Consider the following 24,101-nt stretch of genomic DNA (forward strand, 5'->3'; position numbering starts at 1 on the left):
TAGCAACACCTGGAACATCACCTCAAATCCCTCCACTGATGAAAATGTGGCTCCCCTCAAAATCCTAAAACAGGGCATTGAGGTGAAACTCTCCCTCTTTACTGCAAGTCTCTGATCAAAGGAACCCCAAGTTCCAATACTCTAGAAAAACAGCAGCTACATCAGCACCTGTTGACTCTTTTTACTCTATCAGAACAGTTCTCAAACTTGAGGGTGCATCAGAATCGCCTAGAGGGTTTGTGAAGACCCCCAAGTCCTGTTTCTCCAGAGATTCTGACTTAGATTCTGCATTGGAGGCCTTGAATCTGCATTTCTGACCAGCTTCAGGGGCTGTGGATGCTACCGGTCCATGGACCACACTTGGAATAGCAAAGCTCTGTGACACATGGTAGTGCCATTCCGTGAAAGTCAGAGGGTTTGGACAGTTTCTTCTGTGTAGCCTGGAGCATGTGGGCCCGGCATAGATGGACTTGTCTCCGCTTCAGCTGAGGAACCTGTAGGCTTGGTTGAGCCCCTGGGCTGGTTATCCTTTGAGCAACAGCATCTGAACAGATGCCCGGGGCTGCTCTGCCAAATCAGCTACTTCTCTGCTTGCTCCCCAGCCTCTAATGAGTTGTTCTGAAACAACTACCCCTACGCTTTTCATGATCTGTTCTCTGACTGGCAGGTTTCCCTCTCTCCTTGACACTGGTGAGGAATATTCTGAGGACCACACAGGCCACACAATAAAGTCTCCTCCAGGTCAAGAAAGGACAATGAGCAAGTGTGTGTGTGTGGGGGGGGGGGGGTTGTTGTACAGGGTTTGGCAAGTTCTGTAACCTCTTCTTTGCCTCTCCCTGCAGTTTCAATGAAACAGTGACCTCGGGCTTCTAGTTGAAACCCAGAGAACTCATTTGACCCCCAAAATATACGCCTTTTAAAAAGGTCCCTAGGGACCATTGCAATACAATTTGAATCCCTAGAACATCCCCCATCTAGGGCGGGGTGGGGCGGGGAGTCCATGATCCAGGCTTAACAGTTATGGAAGAGAGAAAGAAAATTAAGAATCCCACTTTAGAATTGTTTTGAATTGTGGTAAATAAGGCTTTTTATCACTTACTTATTCTTACTGCAATCCCAGTTTTGTGAAAATGTATTAACATTGCAGCATGTAGAGGCAACTATTGGAAATCAAGTTTGACAGCCTGTAGATCAAACTCACAGTCCATAAAACCCAATGGAATTGGATACCTTTATAATGATACTTAACGTTCTACAGAACGAGAAAAAAAATATTATTGCTTTTTAAAAGGTCAAAGGAAGCAAGAGTATTGAAAGATGGCAGATATTCCCTCGTACCGACTGTGTTTATGTGTTAGCCAGCCCGCAAGTTGCCCAGTCTAGCTGGTGGGTGCTGCCTGGTAACTCTGGATCCTCTTACATTAGCCCCACTCTCCTAATGCCTCAAAGGCATCTGCATCCATTACTCTGCTTCATCTTCTTGGCATCCTCTGTCCTTTTCCAAGAACTGTGATTATCCTCATTTTATAGATCCAGAGTGGTTGAGAGCCTGGAGCTCAGTTCAGCAAGCCCTACAGCTCCAGGCTTTCTCTTTCAGATCAGATTCTTACCAGCACTTAGTCAGGCTCACACCACCTCTGCTGCCCTATTATGCACATAAGAGTTGCAGACACCTTTCCTCATGGTGTCTGCTTCTTATCTTCCCTCCAGAATCCCCTCCCAAGTGAACACACTTTGGCCTGACTGCCCTTCTGTGTTTTAAGATTCTCTCTCTCCCTCTCTCTCTCCCTCTCTCTCTCCCTCTCTCTTTCTTCCTCCCTCCCTCCTTGTCTGCCTCTCTCCTTTCCTTTCCTCTCCTCCCTCACCTCCTTAAAAACATTCCTTTACAGCTAGCTCTTTGTGGGTTAGACAAATCTCAACCAAGAATTCACATGGAGTCATGGCTGAGGTCTGCCCCAAGCATCTTGCATTTGACTTAGAATCAGGAAATTGAACAAAAGGGACTGAGCCCATAATTCTGGGGCATTCAAGAATCCAGTGACTGGCAAATGACCTGCTGTCCTCTCCATCTGTGTCTATGGAGGCTAGCCATAGGAATAGCCTTCACTGTCTCTCTGCATGTGGTATTCAGATTCACAGAAGTCAGGATAGCAAACAAGGGGTTTAGAGTGATACATATTGGTCTTGAAGGGTAAGTTGAAGAAATCACTTCTTTTTGTAATTAATAACACAAAATAATCATGTCCAACCCCTTTAAATAAGCCCCCTTGCTTGCTTTTTTTCTCATTTCCCTTAGCCCAAAGCAGCAAGCCAAGATGGCAGAGTATTGCCGACTGATCTTTGGAGATGCTCTTCTCATGGAACCACTGGAAAAATACCCAGTAAGCAGTTTCAAGGTTTATCGCTGAAGGAATGTACATATTAATGACTGGAGTTAGGGGGAGACTTCCTTACATCCTTTCCAAGTTTGTGTTTCTCGGGAAGATTAATTGAGTTGATAATGAAGCCTGACCAGGAGGAAACCGGCAGTGTGCCCCACTGAGGGTGGAAGACATGCATCTGTCCTCTTCCTCTGCTCACTGTCTTGTCCCTCCCCCACTGCCTGACGTGACTGGCAGGACTACAGAATTCCCAGAATCACAAGTATCTTCCATGGAGACATTCCGGGCCAGACAGGGTTCTGATCATCTCCCATGGAACCTCATTACACCCTTTGAGAGACATGGTTCAGCAAAATGGGACATTGCAGGTGGTACAATGAGATCCCCACCTGGCCCTGCATCCACTCTTCACTCCCTTGCATGTGCCTTTTGGTGGAACAGAACTCAGGCCTCCTATTGCCAAGCATCCCTACTTTGGGAAGGAAAAGCAGTAGGAACATCTTAAAGTAGCCTTTCCCCTCTTCAACCCTTTTTCCTCATCTCCACACATTCTTACACAACTTCATACCAATCCCCAGACTTGTTGTAAGCAAAGAATAAAGGACCAGTTTAGGGGAGTTCACTAGACTTGCTAAAAATAACTCACCTTGGGACTTGCACACATAATCTCTGATATAATATCTAACAACCCTCTCATGGGAAATTGATTTTCCCATTAGATGTGCAAGCTTGAAAACACTGGCAATAATGTTTGCAAATAAGGGTAGCTCGAATCTCAGGGCTACAAGGAAATGTGAAACCACCAGCCCACTTGGGCTGATGCCAAGGACATGTGCAGCTTACTACCTAGTTCCAGATGGGGGGTTTGCTCTTTTTAAAATGCATCTGAAAGGTTGGTTCTGTAGGCTTCCATATGACAGACACCCTTCCTGACAGACACCACACTAATTGGCTTCCCTTGTTCGAAAATCCAGGACAAAGCCTTCCTATCTGCCTCAAACCAAAACGGTTGGACTTATGGTCCATCAGAAAACTCATAAAACTTTGGGTTAGCAAATCTCCCAGTACATTTCTGTGGGTCTGATTCATGGGGATTCGTTGTGGAAAAATAAGAGTTCGGTAATTAAAATATGCCTTTCATGAAAAAATAAAGAACCATGAAGCAGCCCCCATGCGGGACACATGCTTAGAACAGTCTAATGAGCTGTGATGAACGTAGTAACTAATAATCTAGAAGCTCTTGGTGTCCAACACTGTGCTGGGGGTTTGGGGAGGGGGTGTGAAAGAAAGGGGCAGTATTGTTAAAGAAGGTGCTTTTCTTTTCCATTAGCTGGAATCTGGAGTTCCTCTTCCAAGCCCTATGGATTTAATGTACAAAATTTTGGTGAAAAATAAGAAGAAATCGCATAAGTCATCAGAAGGAAGTGGCAAAAAGAAGCTCTCAGAACAAGCCTCCAACACGTACAGTGACTCCTCCAGCGTGTTTGAGCCCTCATCTCCAGGAGCCGGTGAGGGGTTGGCAGGCTCTTGTTCCCTATTACATGTTGTTTTAAGAATTGCTGCTCTAATTTAACTTAGAAGGAATTTTACATTCCTATTTGGACACACTTTTAAATGGTATGGGTTTTCTGTTTCTGCTGCAAACTTGGTGGCTTCATTAAGACTACACAAATGGCGGGGGGGCCTGGGTGGCTCAGTTAGTTGAACGTCTGACCTAGGCTGAGCTCATGATCTCGCAGCTTGTGGGTTCGAGCCCCACTCCGGGTTCTGCACTGACAGTGTGGAGCCTGGTTGGGATTCTCTCTCTCTCTCCTCTCTCTGATGCTCCCCTACTCATTCTCTCTCTCTCTCTCTCTCTCTTTCTCAAAATAAATAGATGAACCAAAAAAAAGCTACACAAATGTATGATCTCCAGTTCTGTAAGTAGGAAGGCCCACATGGGTCTCACTGGGCCAACCTCCAGTTGTCAGCAGGGCTGCTGTCCTTTCTGGAGGCTCTGGAGAATCCTATTCTTTGCTTGTTCCATCTTCCAGAGGCCACCCACATTTGTTGGCTTATGGTCTCTTCCTCCAGTTTCAAGCCAGGAATGTCCCATCTCACTTCTGTCATCATACCTGCCTCTGACTAGAGGCAAGAAAGGTCCTTTGCTTTTAGGAACTCACACCATTACATTGGATCCATTTGGATAAACCAGGATAATCTTCCCCAGCTCAATGTTACTCTATCTGCAAAGCCCCTCTTGCTGTATATTCACAGGGCACAGAACATATCCCCAGGACATGGTCATTTGGGGGAGCCGTATGGTTTTGTGGTCTACCACATCGGCCAAATAATGTTTGGAGTGACCACATGAGTTTAAGCTTCTAAAGGGCAATGATACCTTAACATTAACTTGGGTCTGGGCACAAGATGTTCACTGAATGTGTTCTCATTGATGATATGCTGAAGAGTGCTGGGCAATTCAACTCATCCATATTTTACAGATCTCTTTTAAAATGTAAAAAGGTAGGGGCGCCTGGGTGGCGCAGTCGGTTGAGCGTCCGACTTCAGCCAGGTCACGATCTCGCGGTCCGGGAGTTCGAGCCCCGCGTCGGGCTCTGGGCTGATGGCTCAGAGCCTGGAGCCTGTTTCCGATTCTGTGTCTCCCTCTCTCTCTGCCCCTCCCCCGTTCATGCTCTGTCTCTCTCTGTCCCAAAAATAAATAAACGTTGAAAAAAAAAATTTTTAAATGTAAAAAGGTAAAGGCAATTGAATTATCTATCAAAGCTTCTAGGCGATGCTTAGTATCATTAATTTTCCTTTTAAATTTAGGTTGAAATAGATTTTTACGGATGATGAGAAAAGAATTCAAGTGGTCACCCCATTTCCTTTGAATTATTTGTCATTTAGTATGATTTCTTTTCTAGCTTTAATCAGAATCTTGGCAATCTGAAAAGGGCTCTCCTGATTGGAGGGTGAGTAAGTGGAGGAAACTTGAAGCTTGAATCTAGGAAGTTCTTGAATGGAAAGATTAACTCACATTGGAACAATCACTTTGGAAAACTGGCAGTATTTGCAAAAGCTGAACATATGCACATCCTCGGTCCTAGGGATTCCATTCCTAGGTATATACCCAACAGAAACGTGTATAGATATTCACCAAGAGAGATGCACAAGAATTGCTCAGAGCAACACTACACAGAATGGCCAAAAATTGGAAACTGGATGACGAGTGCCATCATTAGTTGTGGTATATTCACACCATGGATTAATATGCAGCAATAACAGTCTACAACTGCACACACCAATAGAGATACAGCTCAGAAACATAATGTTGAGTAAAAGAACTCAAATACAAAAACAGAATCCACTGTCTGACTCCATTTATATAAAGTACAAAAACAGACAGAATTATCCTATGAAATTAGAGGTCAGGAAATGGTTACCTTTGAAGAAATGACTGGAAGGGGATCCAACAAGGCCTCTGGACACTGGTTTTATTTTGTTTCTTGATCTGGATACTGGTTACTAAGGTCTGTTTAGTCAGTGAAAATTCATCACTCTGTATATATATGGTATGTGTACTTCACTGCATATCTATTGTATATCAATTAAAAGATTTCAGAATAGGGGCACCTGGCTGGCTCAGTCAGTTAAGCATATGACTTCCACTCAGGTCATGATCTCATGGTTTATGAGTTCGAGCCTTGCGTCAGTTGGGCTCTATGCTGATAGCTCAGAGCCTGGAGCCTGCTTCAGATTCTGTGTCTCCCTCTCTTTCTGCCCCTCCCCTACCTGCACTCTGTCTCTCTCTCAAAAATAAATAAACATTAAAAAACATTTTTAAAAAGATTTCAAAATAATTTTAAGTTAAAATGTAAATTCTAGAGCAATCTGGTGGGGAAATAAAGGTTAACCAAATCAATGATTTATCTTTTCTTGTATGTTTCCATCTCAATGGCCAATTTCTTTTATGGTTTAGAGCAAAATTCTTACCAACAAATATATAATTATTTGAAAGGTCTTTTGGGGGCGGTAGTTTTTGAGTGTGTATTTCAAGCATTAATACATTATTCTGATTCTTTTTTCAAAACTAACTCTTGTTCTCAGTAAGAATGTTGTTTCCGAAGGTTTACAGTTCTTGAAACCCTTGAATCTAGGGAAGAAACCAAGTCTTCCTTTGCATACAGGAACTTGTTTCCCCATCTCCCTTTCCCACTACCAGTTCTCTCCCTTTTTATTAACTGGATGCATAACACAAATAACAATTTTTACAGGCATTGGACATTATTGCTTAATACAGAGAAGAACAGCAATCTGTTAGTAATTCGGTAGATTTCCTAAGCTAGCCCCATGGTCTGTTGTGCAATCTTTATTTATTTCAATGGAAAATTTTGGACATTTTAATATGTAGGTAGTCTTTTGAATAATGAGCCCTACTAATTTGCCATTTGGTTTGTAGATGTTCTCTGGTAATGGGAACTCAAGTAACTTGAAAAACATGGAATGGTTCTTATTTCAAAACTAATTTACTTATCATGGTGCTTGTTGGCCAGGTGCCTTTTCCAAGATTCAGCCCTTTGCCAGTATACTTGTCTTAAAGAACTAGGATAAAGTAGATTTTTTTTTATGGTTCAAGGTTTTATGGTCTTAAGTTTCCTCCAAGATCCCTCAGAAGACTTATGAGGGAGAAACCAGGGTCCTGCTCATAGAGTAAAGGAAGACAAATTACTTCTTTCCCACATAAACTAAAGAATTACCTGATGGAGGATTATGAAATTATTGGTGTGTTGTTATATCACATGAAGCACTGTTACTTGCTTTTGCCAAACAACCTTTGAAATTACTCAATTAAAAAAAAAAAAGAATCCCCTCTCTAATTAAAAAGCAAGAAAAAAAAAAGTAAAAAGAACTTGGGGCAACACATTTGATTATAAAAAACAATTAAGTGCCAACCTCCAAAAGAATGTGTTGGTATATAATGAGATATGTTTTCTTTCCAAATTATAATGGATTCCCGATATTAACTAACACAATGTAAGTATCATAAAGTGGTTACATGTGCTTTCTTTCAATAAACGAGCCATAAATAATAAGACTTACTGGTCCTGGAAATCTTTTCCCTCTAAAGATACTTCATGAATACTTTGCTCACTGCTACTATTCAGTAATTGATTGACCTTTGCTAGTCAAATGAAAACATGTATAAGCTTTTTGGAAGACATGCTGTGGACACTGTGTCATTTACATAGATTGAACAGGGTTGCAAACTTTCACAAGATTTGAGAGGGGGGAGGACCTAGCCAGTGCAAGTTACCTCATTGTAGAGCCAATATAGCCATCTACTGGGCTTGTACTGTTATGGCACTGTGTGAACGCTGAAAGATAGTAGTCATCATATAATGCCTTCTTTAGTATTTTACCTGAAAATCTTTTTACAAAACTGATATTATCAGGTGAGACTGAGACCCAAGGCTGTGTAAGAATTTAATACTTCCTGCTGGTGTGAATTTTTAAGGAGCCTAATCATCCACCAAATCTTCAGAGAGGAAAAATAATCCATTGAAATGACTGTGTGTTGGCTAAGTATGCAGCTAAATTATGTCTGACCAAAGCAGATTTCCACGCATAATTATTTTAAGGGTTCATGCATTTTATCCTGCTTTTTGAAACAGAATGTCACCGTTTTCTAAGATACATGCATTGTTTAAATGAATGACAATGCATCCATCAAATAAGCCTGCAGGCAAATCGTAAGATACAATAGTTACTTTACAATTTTTGTGTCATCAGGTGTGCTGCCACAGCCGTGCCTTTCCTGTCCCAGATCAAATACTCGGCCTTAACTGTGAGGTCCTCTATGGCCTCAGAAAAGTAGCGGTAAAGTCACTGAGTGCTGCAAGCATCACATGGAAGAATCAAGGCTCAGAAAAAGAGGGAAAAGTGGGAAAAAGAGAGTTTATCTTTCAGAGTCCTAGAGACCCCCAAAGACAACATACACTTCCATATAGGATGTGTGTACCATAGAAAGCTAAATGTAGATGACGCCATATCTTCTTAAACATACTGATAAAAATGTTAAGAGTTTTTAATAGAATTTGGACATTTCAAATGGTATTCACAAAGTAAATTTAGAAAAAATATCCATATTCCAAATCTCAATACAATTCTATATAATTTACAAAATTTAAATATCCAAATGAATAATTTTAAAACAGTGTTATGCCAATTTCCAAGGAAATTTTTTGTAATGCACCTGTTAACATGTGCTTCAAACTTGTAAATGTTTGTTTACTTCATGATCTGTTATTAAAATTTGACAGGGGAAGCTGATACTGAGAGTGACGACGATGATGATGATGACGACTGTAAAAAATCTTCAATGGATGAGGTAGGTGTCTAGGAACTGACTTCTGGTCACAGAAGCTCATCCCCTAGTTTGTCAGTCCCTGCTGTGCCATCTGGACATATAGTTCATGGTCTCCTTCTGCCATCTAGTGGTCAAAAGCGTCATAGTTCATTTTAAACCTGCTACCCTGTTGGAAAATGAAAATGTGCACTTGAATCACTAAAAATGTGCACTTGAGTCAATAAAGGAATAAGCACAGCATTGAGCAAAAGTTCTCTGTGATGATCAATGCTGCCAAGACTTCCATCAAATGGGGTCTCTGGAGGGTGAATTCAAAATTTGTGACATCCAATGCCTGCTTCAATTTTTGAGGCAATTAAATTGTTGGTCAAATGGCCCCAAATCCAGAGAAAACGTGGAGTTTTGGAGAAATGTTCAGAAATATGACATTAACTCCATTATTGTAATTTTGAAATGACTAGAGCTCCTTACTGATGATGTAAGCTAAAACACCCCAAATAACTTCATCAGCTAAGAAATATTAATTGCACAGGATCTAGAAGTGAATCTGAGATAAGTCCATTGGAATTTCAAAACTTTGTTTTAGCAAGAGTCTTAGTCCAAAAGTTTACACTGAATATTCCCTCAAATATATTGGAAAGTGTCTGTCTCAGGTATAAATAACAAATAATAAGCTGTTCTTACATAATGTTCTTCCTCTTACACTTATTTCCTTTAATGTTGTCTAAAGTTTTGATTAATTATGTTCCTCCACTAAATTTCAAGTTAGTGTCCAGGAGGAAAACTATTAACAGGCCTGGTAAAGTAGTTCTTCCTGGTAATTATTTCAATTGTGCATAACTTTTATCACTGATTCTTGACCATTCAAAACTGCCTTACTAATTGGATGGCCCATTTGCAAATGAATATTTCCCAATTAACATTTAACCTAAATATTGCTACAGGCGTTTTCAAAAGAAATCATGTCTGTGGCACAAAAACAGACACACAGACCAATGGAATAGAATAGAAACCCCAGAACTAGACCCACAAACGTACGGCCAACTCATCTTTGACAAAGCAGGAAAGAACATCCAATGGAAAAAAGACAGCCTCTTTAACAAATGGTGCTGGGAGAACTGGACAGCAACATGCAGAAGGTTGAAACTAGACCACTTTCTCACACCATTTACAAAAATAAACTCAAAATGGATAAAGGACCTAAATGTGAGACAGGAAACCATCAAAACCTTAGAGGAGAAAGCAGGAAAAGACCTCTCTGACCTCAGCCGTAGCAATCTCTTACTCGACACATCCCCAAAGGCAAGGGAATTAAAAGCAAAAGTGAATTACTGGGACCTTATGAAGATAAAAAGCTTCTGCACAGCAAAGGAAACAACCAACAAAACTAAAAGGCAACCCACGGAATGGGAAAAGATATTTGCAAATGACATATCGGACAAAGGGCTAGTATCTAAAATCTATAAAGAGCTCACCAAACTCCACACCCGAAAAACAAATAACCCAGTGAAGAAATGGGCAGAAAACATGAATAGACACTTCTCTAAAGAAGACATCCAGATGGCCAACAGGCACATGAAAAGATGTTCAGCGTCGCTCCTTATCAGGGAAATACAAATCAAAACCACACTCAGGTATCACCTCACGCCAGTCAGAGTGGCCAAAATGAACAAATCAGGAGACTATAGATGCTGGAGAGGATGTGGAGAAACGGGAACCCTCTTGCACTGTTGGTGGGAATGCAAATTGGTGCAGCCGCTCTGGAAAGCAGTGTGGAGGTTCCTCAGAAAATTAAAAATAGACCTACCCTATGACCCAGCAATAGCACTGCTAGGAATTTATCCAAGGGATACAGGAGTACTGATGCATAGGGGCACTTGTACCCCAATGTTCATAGCAGCACTCTCAACAATAGCCAAATTATGGAAAGAGCCTAAATGTCCATCAACTGATGAATGGATAAAGAAATTGTGGTATATATACACAATGGAGTACTATGTGGCAATGAGAAAAAATGAAATATGGCCCTTTGTAGCAACGTGGATGGAACTGGAGAGTGTAATGCTAAGTGAAATAAGCCATACAGAGAAAGACAGATACCATATGGTTTCACTCTTATGTGGATCCTGAGAAACTTAACAGGAACCCATGGGGGAGGGGAAGGAAAAAAAAAAAAAAGAGGTTAGAGTGGGAGAGAGCCAAAGCATAAGAGACTGTTAAAAACTGAGAACAAACTGAGGGTTGATGGGGGGTGGGAGGGAGGGGAGGGTGGGTGATGGGTATTGAGGAGGGCACCTTTTGGGATGAGCACTGGGTGTTGAATGGAAACCAATTTGTCAATAAATTTCATAAAAAAAAAAAAAAGAAATCATGTCTGCATGTATTCTCTCTTCTAAAAATGGGAGAGAATATTACATCAGTCTACAGAGGTCTGTCCATGCCAATACTGCAGTATTGGTTTTCTCCTTTATTAAAAACTTTATCAAAGTGATATGTAATAGCAAGTAATACTAAAGTAACATGAGGTTTTACTATGTGCCAGGTACTGTTCTGAGCTCTTTCACATAAATTAACTCGTTTAATAATCGCAAAAGCTCAATATGCTATTGGGACTGGTTTTATTCTAATTTAACAGGTGAGTAAACTGAGGCACAGAACAGTTAAGTAATTTGCCCAAGATTGCACAGCTTCTAAGTGGTGGGCTTGGAATTTGAAATTAGGCAATCTGGCTTTAGAATCTTAGCTACTAACCCCTGTGCTGTATTGTACTGCTTGCCTGATAGGCACACAGGAACCAAGAAGGCAGGGAGGGATGAACATTTATAAAGAAAACTAATATTTGTTCACCGACCCCAACCTATTTCCACAAGGCAACCTTTTTTTAAAAACAAATTTTTTTTGGTTCACTGGCAGTCAGCTACATACTAATTTTCATCTTGTACAGTGAATTCTTGATTTCTTGATTTCTTAACCTTAGACATCAGCTAAGGAATTTATGCTATGACCAGTGACATATAGCTTAGTGCTTCTCCAACTGTAATGTGCATTTGAATCGCCTTAGTAAAATGCAGATTCTGATTCTGGAGGCCAGTGGTGGAGGCTGAGATGCTACATCTCTAATAAGCTCTCAGGCTGATAATGCTGGTCACTGAGCACACTGGGAGCTGCCCCTAAACACCCCGTATGCCACCCCATATTTGCCTAACATACGAGTAAATTTTCTCCTGTGGTGAATTTTCCTGTTGGCGATAATCATTTTCAGAAGAGAAGGAATGGTGTTCTCTCTCGTGGGCCGCTTGATCATTGCCCTGGGAACATAATCCTTGGTAATGTAATGCTGACTCTGGGAATGTCATTTTTATTTCTGCTTCCAGGGTACTGCTGGCAGTGAGGCCATGGCCACAGAAGAGATGTCTAACCTGGTGAACTATATTCAGCCAGTCAAGTTTGAGTCCTTTGAAACTTCAAAAAGTAAGTTTTCCCTGGAGAAGAACCTCTAATGTAACATATAATGAGTGTATCTTAAATTGTTTTTTAATGTTCATTTATTTTTGAGAGAGAGGGAGTAAGTGGAGGTGGAGCAGAGAGAGGGGGAGACTATAATGAATATATCTTAAATACAAGGTAGTTAGAACAAAGAATGTTACCCTTAACAGAACTATTCTGTGAAGTCTTGAATACGTGCCTGAGTTGACGATTAAAACCATGTAAGAAAGTATTCCACGATGTTACCCCAAAATTCGTCATGGGGCTGTAGGCCACACACAGTTATCTGAAAGGTATTAGGCCAGAGTACAGCTGATTGAGAGTTTCACAGTCGTTTTTGTTCAACAACATAATGGGCTCCTTCCGTTATATAAGAGACAGTGTTGAAATAAACTATCTACCTGCCCCCCAGAAGGGGGGGAGCGGGGAGCAGCCAGAGACGTGGTTAACCCTCATAACTAAAAATAGAACCAAATCAATCACTTCACACACATTCCATTTGTCCAGCCTGTTTTATAACATTAACTTCACATCATTTAGTGTTCTCTCTTCCTCCAACTACACATCCATACTGGATGCAAAGAAAAAAGAAATAGCATCTTTCCCCCAGCTGAAGAAAAGAGCTCTTTTGTGAAATTGCCCCCCCTTTTTTTGTATGAAATGTAAGATGCTATCAGGTTAAGAGAATCCTTGAGACATTTTAGCTGCTTTTATGAGTGTGCTTTTAAAGGCAGAATTTTTGCTGAAATATAGCAGCCTCTTATAAGGCATAGTTTTATAGATACATCAAAATCTAAGCTTCTACCGTACACACTAATGTATAATTGTATAATTTTGCCCAAAGAGCTTCAACTTTGTAGTATATGGTACCTGTATCTCTACAATGAGGAATTTAACTTCTAATACAGTTTATATATAAATATTCCAACATTTTTTTTGATTTCTGTAATTGCTGGTGCATCTTACCACAAGTTGTTCAATTTGAAACATCCTAAAATAGTAATTTTTATATTTCTATAGTTTTCGTTGGCTGTAAAATGAGTTTGCCTAATTCATGAGTCAAAAGCTCCTAAACAACTAGCCAGATTGAGAAAGAACATCCTTCAAACCTGGTAACAACAGCATGGACCAAAGATTTACAAACAAGTCCATTTCTCCTTGTGTTTGATATCATTGTATCACTTTATTTTTTTAAAAGAATATCAAAATACATCAAAAAAAATAATACTGCACATATGTTACAAAGCACCTACTGAATTGACTTAATTTTAATTAGCAGTAATGCTTAAAATAATTAGTCATATGAAAATAGGTTTTTGATGGGCCAAAATAAGAGAAGTAAGGTTTTCCTTTAGAGCCGATTAAAAATTGGGGAAGATAAGGAGATAGATGGATAAAAGACTCCAGGTTATATTAGAAAGAACAGTGAGGCTTTATTCATGGAAAGTGGGCATCAAAGAGGGGGAAATGCATCAAAGGGAACTCCATTTAAAAACTGAGAACTGTGGGGGCGCCTGGGTGGCGCAGTCGGTTAAGCGTCCGACTTCAGCCAGGTCACGATCTCGCGGTCCGGGAGTTCGAGCCCCGCGTCGGGCTCTGGGCTGATGGCTCAGGGCCTGGGGCCTGTTTCCGATTCTGTGTCTCCCTCTCTCTCTGACCCTCCCCCGTTCATGCTCTGTCTCTCTCTGTCCCAAAAATAAATAAACGTTGAAAAAAAAAAAAAAAACTGAGAACTGTGCAACCACTCTGAATGACATTTGCCTCAGTACTGTGTGTAACACTTTGAAGTTTAGTTGGAAAGAGGACAGAGAAGCTGTTGGACTCTTAGACTTTACAAACTAAAATAACTTTGTTTTGTTTCTTCCATTCTAATCAGAAGTTTGGATTCCACTTTCAAAATATTGCTTTTGTATTATATTGAGATATCTAACACATTCATCTCTCCAGCCTCTCTTATCCAATCTGAAAATGAGGCCATCAGACTGGAAAATGTCCAAGGATCCTTCTGCTTTGAAATACCCTAATCTTAATGTCACATTAGTTACTTGAACTGAGGGGGTGTGTACAAACTGAGGCAATGACAAGGTGGGGTGTAAAAGAGAGAGTCAGAAAAACCAATCTGAATGGATTTAGAACAAAAGAGTCCCCCAGGGTTCTTCGTCTTTTGAAATAGCTTTCATTGACCACTCTAGCCATATCTAAAATCCACTTCCCCATCCTAATGCCATTGTATCCCTAACTTGCATGACCATAAGCAAATCTGACTCAGGTAGTATTAGAAGAGACAGCTTCTTAGAAGACTCAGCTTTGACTGAAGAAATACATATATAAAGTTATACAATGAGGATTCGTCGCCCTAACTTCACTGAACATATGCCTCCATCTTACACGTTATAACTTGTACCGTTGAATTTTACTCCTCACCCTTTTTTGTTGTCGTTAACTCAGAAAGAAATAGAAGTTTTGAAATGTCTTCCTTCGTGGAAACCAAAGGACTCGAGCAACTGACAAAGTCTCCGGTGGAATTTGTAGAGTATCCTTGATTTGACGATTGACTGCTGAAATGACCCAGCCAAAGCCGCACGTGCCATTTGTTTGATTTCTGTTTTGAAAAGGAGAAGATGTATGAAATGGCTTATGTCTGATACCTGGGTGTGATGGACAGTTTCTGGCTTCAGATGCATGGCTGAGAGGTGGGGGCTGGCATATGGAAAAGACAACTGGTCTTGCAATAAAGGAAGCTCAGGTTTCAAGGGTATTTTCACACCATCTTTGTCCTTTGGCAATTGGCTTAATCCTTCTGAATATGGTGACACCAGTTTGCTCATTGGGTTAGGGACAGCATGTGTAAAGTGTGTAATATACTTTATACATACGTAAGATATATGTACAGTGTATACACATACATGTAATAGATGTCCAATCAGAAAACAGTTGGAATGATGACAAGGATATAAATATAGAGGCACCTGCCTGGCTCATTTGGAAGAGCATGTGACTCTTGAACTTGGGGTCATAACTTTGAGCCCCACGCTGGGTATAGAGATTACACACACGCACACTCACACACACACACACAAAACAAAAACTTAAAAAACAGAATATAAATATATATTACTAACAATGGCTTTGTTGATAATTCTGACAACAAAAACCTTTGATTTTTATCCATAAATTAAAAATGAAACGTCTTTAAATTATTTATGGAAGCAATAGTAAATGCCTCAAACAGCCCAATTTCATGAAATAAGTCCTAAAATTAAAAAAAAAAAAAGTGACTTTTAGAACTCATCAACAAGAGGAGAGGGAGCAAATGTAAACTCCATAAACAAAGTCACACTATTAAGCATTGACTGTTTTATAGACCTTACATTAGATGTCTTATCACATTTCATCCTCACAATAAGCCTGGGATGTAGGGATTTTTCAATCTATCAAGCAGGGGAGGAAACTCACTCGGAAAAGAGCAAAATGACTTGCCCTAGATCCTATAGCTAGCAACTTCCAGAAATAAGATACAGGTCCTTTTACGCCTAATTTCCCTGCCTGAGCTCAAAACCTTAGCTGACTTCCACCAAATTTGGTAATAGGAGTTGTGTTTTAAGAACATAGCATTGTTTAATAGCTACATAGTACTCAGTAACTAAAAGGTTCTCAAGATGGAAAACTGATTACAGTAGGAACTAACATACGGAACAAGGTCAGAACCTTCTGTGCCATCTTGACCTTGCTATCAATCATAAAGAGTACCACAGTCTTGGCAAATAGCATATAGCAAATAACCTTCTCAGAGAAGGTTAAAAAATGAGCAGAAAGCATTTCAAAAACAACCATGCAGTTCACATTATCTGCTTCCGCCAAAGACGTTATCATCCTGTCACGTGCTTTGGCACACTTGAGTTTACTCCTGTGTCTTTAATCGTTAAGCCTACCCTCAATAAAATCTCCCCCAAATTACACTGACTTTGACTTAATCATTTTTTCTTCCTCATTAGTTTTCACCCACAAGGCTCAGCAAAGGTGCTATAGTACATTTATATTATAAAACCACATTTATTCTGTGTGTTCAGAAGTTTTTGACATTTTTCATCCACTAGCCCAATGAGATCATCAATATTTAGTTCATTTCCCAATGGAGAAAGAAGAAAGGTGGCTTCTAAGTTAATGGTATGGGCTAATTATTTTTATAATTGTATTCACTACTTAACATGATGGTCCAGATATAACAAAATGCAGCTCAGTAGGATATATCCAAAAGGAACCCGTGTGGATTCATCCAACTACATGCCTCAGCTCTTCTGGAATGCTGGTTGCCAAATGGTTGCACTTAATTTTCAAACTGTGGGTAAGTAGCACAGTTAAAGCTCATTTCCATTCTGTTAGAAAGCTGTATTTCCAGACTTGACTGAAAAGCAAACAGAAGCAGATTTCAATGAAGGGAAAATATCACTGCAAAAGAAAAATAGCTTTTGAAAATGGAGAAATTATCTTTAATAGTTTATAACCAAGTCTTTATTTCTAGTGGTTCCATATTACTTTCAAACAAAAATTTTTATGCTTTTTAAAGTAATATGTATATATTGTAGGAAATTTGGAAAATTCAGAAAAGTATAAAGAAACAATAAAACTGCCCAGGAACACTGCCACTCAGAAAATCAACACTTAACTTTCAGCTTTGTAATCTGTAAGGATTTGGAGTTATGTATATACATCCTTTTTCATTTGTTTAAAATGTGTATGTATTTAAATGCTATATAGAGATAAAAATTTTAATAGCTGTATATTAAGCACGTTTCACAATTCACTCAAATCCATTTCCTATCTCTGGACATTAAGGAATTTTTTTTTCTACTATAAATAATTCTCAGAGAACATCTTGAATATAAATTGTCAAGTGTATATCCTAATGTTCTTTTGGAAAAGTTCCTAAAATAGAATTACTCTGTTAAAATATGTGAATGTTTCAAGAATATTCATATAATATACAAAATTGTCCATCAAAAATGTTGGGCATTTACCAAAAAAAATACAAAACACTAACTCAAAGGGATACATGCACCCCTATGTGTATTGCAGCATTATTTAAAAGAGCCAAATTATGGAAGCATCCGTTGATAGAGGAATGGGTAAGGCACATACGGTATTTATATATATATATATATATATATATATATACACACACATAAATATATATGTATGTAGGAATATTATTCAGCCATCAAAAGAATGACATCTTGCCATTTGCAACAGCATGGATAAAACTAGAGAGTGTAATGCTAAGTAAAATAAGCTTGGTCAGAGAAAGACAAATACCATATGATCTCACTCATATGTGGAATTTAGGAAACAAAACAAGTGAGCAAAGTAGAAAAAGAGAGACAAACCAAAAAACAGACGTTTAACTATAGAGAACAAACTGATGGTTACTGGATGGGAAAGGGGTGAGGGGATGGGTGAAATAGGTGATGGTGATTAAGAGTACATTTATCATGATGAAAAAAAAATAAAATGATTTTTAAAAATCTGTGCCTTTAACAAATTCAAAAAAAATGTTACACTGGATTTCTCTTCCATCAGCAGTGTATGATATGAAGTATTCTCTCTCATTTGAGATTTCAGTTAAGTGTTATAATTAAATAATAATAATACTAATAATATTCCAGACAAAATATTTTCTCATTGTTGCTTTAATTTTACTTCTTTGATTATTATTTAGGTTGAACATTTTAAATATGTGTTTCGATTTTTATATTTGTGTTTTTATAAACTGCGTATTTAGGACTATTGTCAATTTTCTATCCACTTACAACAGCGCTTTTTATATAATGGGCATGTTGTCATATTTCATGAAACAGAAGAGATTGGGTTGATTCATGTTTTATTTTATGGAGTCTTGGCTTACTTTTATTATTATAGTCTTTCCGCCCCAGGATTAGACCCAGATTACTTCTGTTTCTCTCATGTTTTTTTTTTTTCTTTTAATTTGTAATTTGACTCTTTCAACCATCCAAATTTAATTTTAGTATATAATCTCAGTAAGAAATCAATCCTTTTTTACACTAAACTGAAAATACTTAGTAGATGTAGCTTTTTGGCAGGTGATTAATTTGGGTCCATTTTTTTCCAGTTATATTCTTCTCTACTAATAAATTTGTCTGCCTTCCTGGAGCCAATAGCTCACTGTTATTATTGTAATGCTTAATAATATGGTCTAATATCTGGAAGTGGAGATTCTCCTTCATGGCTATTAATTTTTAGTACTTGTCTTGCCATTGCCAGTGGGATCCCTATTCCAAATGAATTTAATTTACTTACTATTATTTCCCTTGCCCTCACTGAGAAAGAAATGGGATTGTGCATAAAATGATATTAAATTTACATTAGTTTAATTGTTATATTGTTTCCCTCTCCCCACTGAAAAAAAATATTTTGTTTAAAATCACATTCAATTTTGAATTTTAAGAAGTATGAAGAAAACTGACACCTTTTATTTTTTATTTTTTTAGCACAGAAAGAATGTTTTTCTCTTCATTTTAAAAATTCTTACATTGTGTCTCCCTCTTTCTGTCCCTCACCTGCTTGCACTCTTTCTCTCTCTCAAAAATAAATATTAAAAAGTTTGTATAATATAAATAAATAAATGAAAATTCTTACATTAGGTCTCTCAGCAAAATCACTTGTCTTCATCTGAAAGATAGTTTCTTTAGATGAAAGCCTTTTTTTTAAACATATTTTTAACAGATTGCTTTTGGATATTGATATATGTATATTTATTTTATAAATAAGTTCATTTTATAATCACCCTTCTGAACTCTCATAATAACTTATTTTGCTGGTAGCTTCTGTTGTTTTTTTTTCAGATACACAATCACAATGTAATCACATCTATGTTTTTTTTTCCCTTCCTAGTGCTTTGGACTGACCATTCTACAATCGTATTAAATAATAGTATTAAGAGTGGGCAGCTTTGAGTAGATGTTGGCTATGACTGAGACAGATATTCTCTCACACACTAAAGGAGTACAATAGTCCCCCTTATCCATAGTTTCATTTATCCTGGTTTCAGTTACCTGTGGTCAAACAGGATCTGGAAGCAGATGATCCTCCTTCTGACTTATTGTCAGGTCAAAAGTAGCCTAACACTACATCTACATCACAATGCCTACGTCATTCACCTCACTTCCTCTCATCCTGTAGGCATTTTATCATCTCATGAACATCACAAAAAGAAGGGTGAGTACAGTACATTAGGTCACGTATCTTGAGGGGTGCTTGGGTGGCTCAGTCGGTTAGGACTAACTTCAGCTCAGGTCATGGTCTCACAGTTCATGAGTTCGAGCCCTGCATCGGGCTCTGTGCTGACTGCTTGAAGCCTGCTTTGGCTTCTGTGTAATGCTGTCTCTGTGCCTTTCTGCTCACAGTCTGTCTCTCTCTCTCAAAATTAAATAAACACTAAAAAATTTAAACATCTTGAAAGAGAGACCATATTCACATAACCATTATTACAGTATATTGTTATTATTGTTCCATTTTATTATTATTGTTAATATCTTATCGTGCCTAATTTGTAAGTTAAACTTTATCATAGCTATGTGTGTATAGGAAAAAAACCATAATATATGTAGAGTTTGGTACTATCTGTGGTTTCAGACATCCACTGGGGTCTTAGAACATATCTCCCATGGTTAAGTGGGGACTACTGTATGCACCCGTCCTAATTGACTAATAGTGTTTGAGGAATTTATGTTAATGTTATTAAATGCCATTTGGCATTTATTGGGATGATGATATATTCATTTCTTCTTTTGTGAGTAAATATATCTCCCAATAAGTAATTATCCTTTTGTTCCTGGGATAAATGTTACTTTCTTGTTGTGTGTTATTTTTTAGAACATACAATTTGCTATTGTAATTTTTTTACACTTTTGATGTCAATTATTTTTTCAAATCCATCATTTCCTTTCCTTTTTTTTTTTTGTTTGGTATTTTGCCCAATTTTAGTATCATAGTTACCATAGCTTAATAAATTGAGAGATAAAATTTCACTTATTTTCCCTGCTCTAAAAATGATTGGTTACATGGAACTTTGAAATAATCCTACCATTACCTCTCTACCATCCTCCTAAATAGAGATGAGTCATGACTCAAACAATCTAGAACAAATGGCAGCTTCCCAGATTCCCTATGACCTTAAATGTGTTTTTTTTAACCTTACAAATTGCAATTCATGTGGACGTTCATTTCATACACTGACTGAGTCTTAGGAAAACTTTTAGGAATAAGTTTTGTTCATTAGAAAGGAGTCAATGTGTAATTAGATACAGGTGGTAAGTAAAAGAAATGCAAATTAAAAAAAAGAAATCCTGGGGCCGCCTGGGTGGCTCAGAGGGTTAAGCGTCCAACTTTGACTCAGGTCATGATCTCATGGTTCGTGGATTTGAGCCCCAGGTCGGTCTGTGCTGACAGCTCAGAGCCTGGAGCCTGCTTCAGATGCTGGGTCTCCCTCTCTCTCTGCCCCTCCCCCATTTATGCGAGAGCACTCTCTCTCTCTCTCTCTCAAAAGTAAATAAACATTAAAAAAATTTTTTAAGAAAAATGATAAAATATAAAGTAAAATAAAATAATAAAAATAAAATAAAATAAATTTAAAAAATAATAATAAAGTTATAATAATAAATAAATAAATAAAAATAAATACAATTAAAAATAAATAAACATTTTTAAAAATTTTTTAAAGAAATCCTTTTTCCTATAAATTAAAAAAAAAAAGAATTTTTTCCTTTTTGGTGAGGTGCAGGGAAGTCCATGCTCAAAAGCATGGATTAGAGGCGTAAAGTGGCATGAGCTTTCTGAAGGACATCTTGGCAGGGCATCAAAAAGTACACATCATTTTCCTACAACACATCTTTTGACCTAGAAATTTCACTCCTAAGACTGCCATTAATGATGGATTCAAAGATTTTAAAATGATTTAGCAAATGAATCTATTCAAAAAGAGTTTGCACAGCTGTTAAAAGTAAAGCAGACAAATATTTAGTGAAATGGACATATTACACATTCACAACATATTAGAAGAGAAAAACAGAATATATACCAACCAGTTGGCAGTGGTTCATCTCTAGATTTGGAGTACAGCTAGATTTTTTTCTTCTCTGTGTTTCCTAAGTTTCTACAAATGAAGAAATATTTCTTTTTAAAAAGGGTAGTAAAAATGGACTATAATACAATCTTACTTTCTTGCTCTAAACATGAATATCATCACAATAAGGTTTGTGTTTTTGATATTCAGACCTGGCTATGCAAATAAATATGGGGATGTATGAATACAATGGGAAAAGTGGCTACAGATTAAAGCCAGAGTTCATGAGGAGACCCGACAAGCACTTTGATCCATTCACCGAAGGCATCGTAGATGGGATAGTGGCCAACACTTTATCTGTGAAGGTATGTACCTCTCTATTACAAAACTGTCACCAGCAAAAGTCTTGAACATTACCCACATTGCATAAAGAAGTAAGTCATCAAAAATTTAGTTGCTAGCAATATCTCCACCTCCTTCTTGCATTTTTTTTAAGGACTAATTCTCTCCAAATTACAAGTTTCAGAAGCTCCACACATGGGATAAAGGGACTAAGCCCTACTCTTTAATAGGATAAATTGGACCCTAAATCAATAAACCAAGTTGGAGAGTCTCCATGGTCGGTCCTTTCTTTTGGTGTAAAGATCATTGACCTATGTTGGAAAAAAACCTTCTGGTCTTTTATTTCTCCATTAGTTCTAGAAAAATATCCACACTGAGAAAAATTAGAGAAAAAGTATTCTCTCAGTAAATTGCTAAAGGCTGAATAAAAGCTCTCAATTTACCATTTTGAAAATCAGGGACTTAAAACACATAGTAATGATCCTAAGTAAAAGAATTGCTTCATTAGATATATACCTGACCCTAAAATATAAATTCAAAATGATTTCTGCAGTCTTTGAAATTGATGTTATATCAGATATAATGTTTTTAGCTATAAGAAAATATTTTATACTATGAATGAAAAATCATCTTTATAAGGAGATTTATACGTGAATTCTATAAGCTCTTGGTTGTTGTGGCTGTTTCATTTACTTCTTTAAAGTTTTATTTCTTTCCTTGTTTAGCTAGATAACTGTGGAACTAAGAAATGTTTTTTATTGGACATAAATGCAATTTTCAGATTGACCTTAAACCAAAGGCATATGAAAAACTTTGTAAAAAAAAAAAAAAAGTAACAGTTTTACTAATTTATATCTACCCTAAGCCTATTGAGCCCATTTTTACTTTAAAATTTATGTCACTTGATACTGAACATCAAAAATAAAATTTCAATGAAGTGTCTCAAAATTATATCTTTTGAAATTACTTCACACCATGTATCTGAAGAGTGGAGTTGGCAGAATTAGAGCTTGGAGATTATGTTTATTTTAGGAAACTCTTTTCAGCAAAGGATGTTTAATTCCTGCCGAGTTTGATGAAGATAAACTCGTAAGCATCACACACTGACAAAATGCTATTTTTAGAACCCTTGTCAATTGTTGGTGTAGTTGGATCAAACTAATAATTTTGTTCTTGTCCTCCAATTCATCTTGTTTTGTGCATGTTTTCTCGCTTATTTATTTTTTTTAAATTCTACCATGACAGTGTAAGTAGTTATAAAAATAACATAGAAAGTGAGTTGAGGGAAAACAGTTGAGACCCCAATGGATGTGAACTGTTGCCCGAGTCCAGAATGGAGACACTGTTGCAGTTGTTGGTGTCCTTGGAATGGACAGCCCATCCTGTCTTTAACATGATAGCCAGACCCAAGATCTGGCTCATGTCCGTCCAGTGGCGCCTTTGTTTTGACCTTTTGACATAGACGTCATAGTGCCAGAATGGACTTGGGAACTCAAGAGGTGTTCCACCATCCTATGTTACTGATGGGAACATTGAGGGTTAGTGTCATTAATTTAGCTAAGGACCTCTGCTTTAATCGAACATCTTAAGCACACAGAATCCTTGGTGCATCTGATTTCCCAGTGTGACTCACATAACCTGGAAGTTTCAAATATATAAAATGTCTGCTAAGTTGTTCTCATGTAGAACCTCAAATTAAACAGAGAATGTTGCTAGCAGGTCCCACGCATTCAGGCTAAAGAGAACATTCAGGAAAAATGAGTTATCTTGGGCAAATTCAGATGGCTTCTTCCTCGTTTTTCTCTCTAACCTGTTTGGAATTTCTGACCACATCAGCATGTAGCTACTGGCCTTGCTGAGCCGCTGAGGGCCATTCTCAGGCCACCATTGTGTCCCATTTCTAGCCCTGACATCATCTTGATAATTCTGTCCTCTTTCACAAACTTGAGCTCAGAAAGCTCTTGGCCACCAGAATATGTGATTTTAAACTCTCTGTTAACTCTACAATATCCATAAATTTTGTAGCTAGGCAAGGATACCCATAATTGTGTGGATGCCTAAGGTTGGGGTTAGGAGTGATGATAAGCTGGACTAGACAGTTTAAGTTAATATTTGGTTTTTGTTTTTATTATCATTGTGGCTTTGCTAAGGTGAGGGTTTTTTTTTTCCTCTTGTAACCTCTTTAAGTATTAGAAAAACCTTTATATTTAGTTGGCTCTGAAGATCAATCTTCAGTATTTAACAGATGTATCTCAAGTACAAAAAGTATAATCTCATCAAATTTTTGGTATTTGTTCATTTATTTCCTCCTATACAACTTTGTCTTATTAACTGACTCCTTCTAAACTCAGCATTTTCAAGGTTCCTCTACCAGTTCTTTAACCAAATGAAAAATTATATTTGTACATTTGCCTCTATTTCATTTTGGTTATAATTCTACCAACCAGCATTTGTACCTCCCTAA

General features: G+C 37.9%; 1 protein-coding gene across 3 annotated transcripts in view; it reads left to right on the forward strand.

Moving 5' to 3' along the window:
* PLCB1 (phospholipase C beta 1) overlaps positions 1–24,101 on the forward strand; it is a 702,980-nt gene that overhangs the window by 542,678 nt on the left and 136,201 nt on the right. For all 3 annotated transcript variants that reach the window (XM_030310083.1, XM_030310080.1, XM_030310081.1), the window contains exons 13-19: positions 2,297–2,381; positions 3,712–3,889; positions 8,684–8,751; positions 12,105–12,201; positions 14,665–14,749; positions 16,437–16,561; positions 21,506–21,660. In XM_030310083.1, the coding sequence (XP_030165943.1) occupies positions 2,297–2,381; positions 3,712–3,889; positions 8,684–8,751; positions 12,105–12,201; positions 14,665–14,749; positions 16,437–16,561; positions 21,506–21,660 (793 nt within the window). The remainder of the gene's footprint in view (positions 1–2,296; positions 2,382–3,711; positions 3,890–8,683; positions 8,752–12,104; positions 12,202–14,664; positions 14,750–16,436; positions 16,562–21,505; positions 21,661–24,101) is intronic.

The sequence above is a fragment of the Lynx canadensis genome, chromosome A3 (assembly GCF_007474595.2).
Source record: "Lynx canadensis isolate LIC74 chromosome A3, mLynCan4.pri.v2, whole genome shotgun sequence".
NCBI lineage: Eukaryota > Metazoa > Chordata > Mammalia > Carnivora > Felidae > Lynx > Lynx canadensis.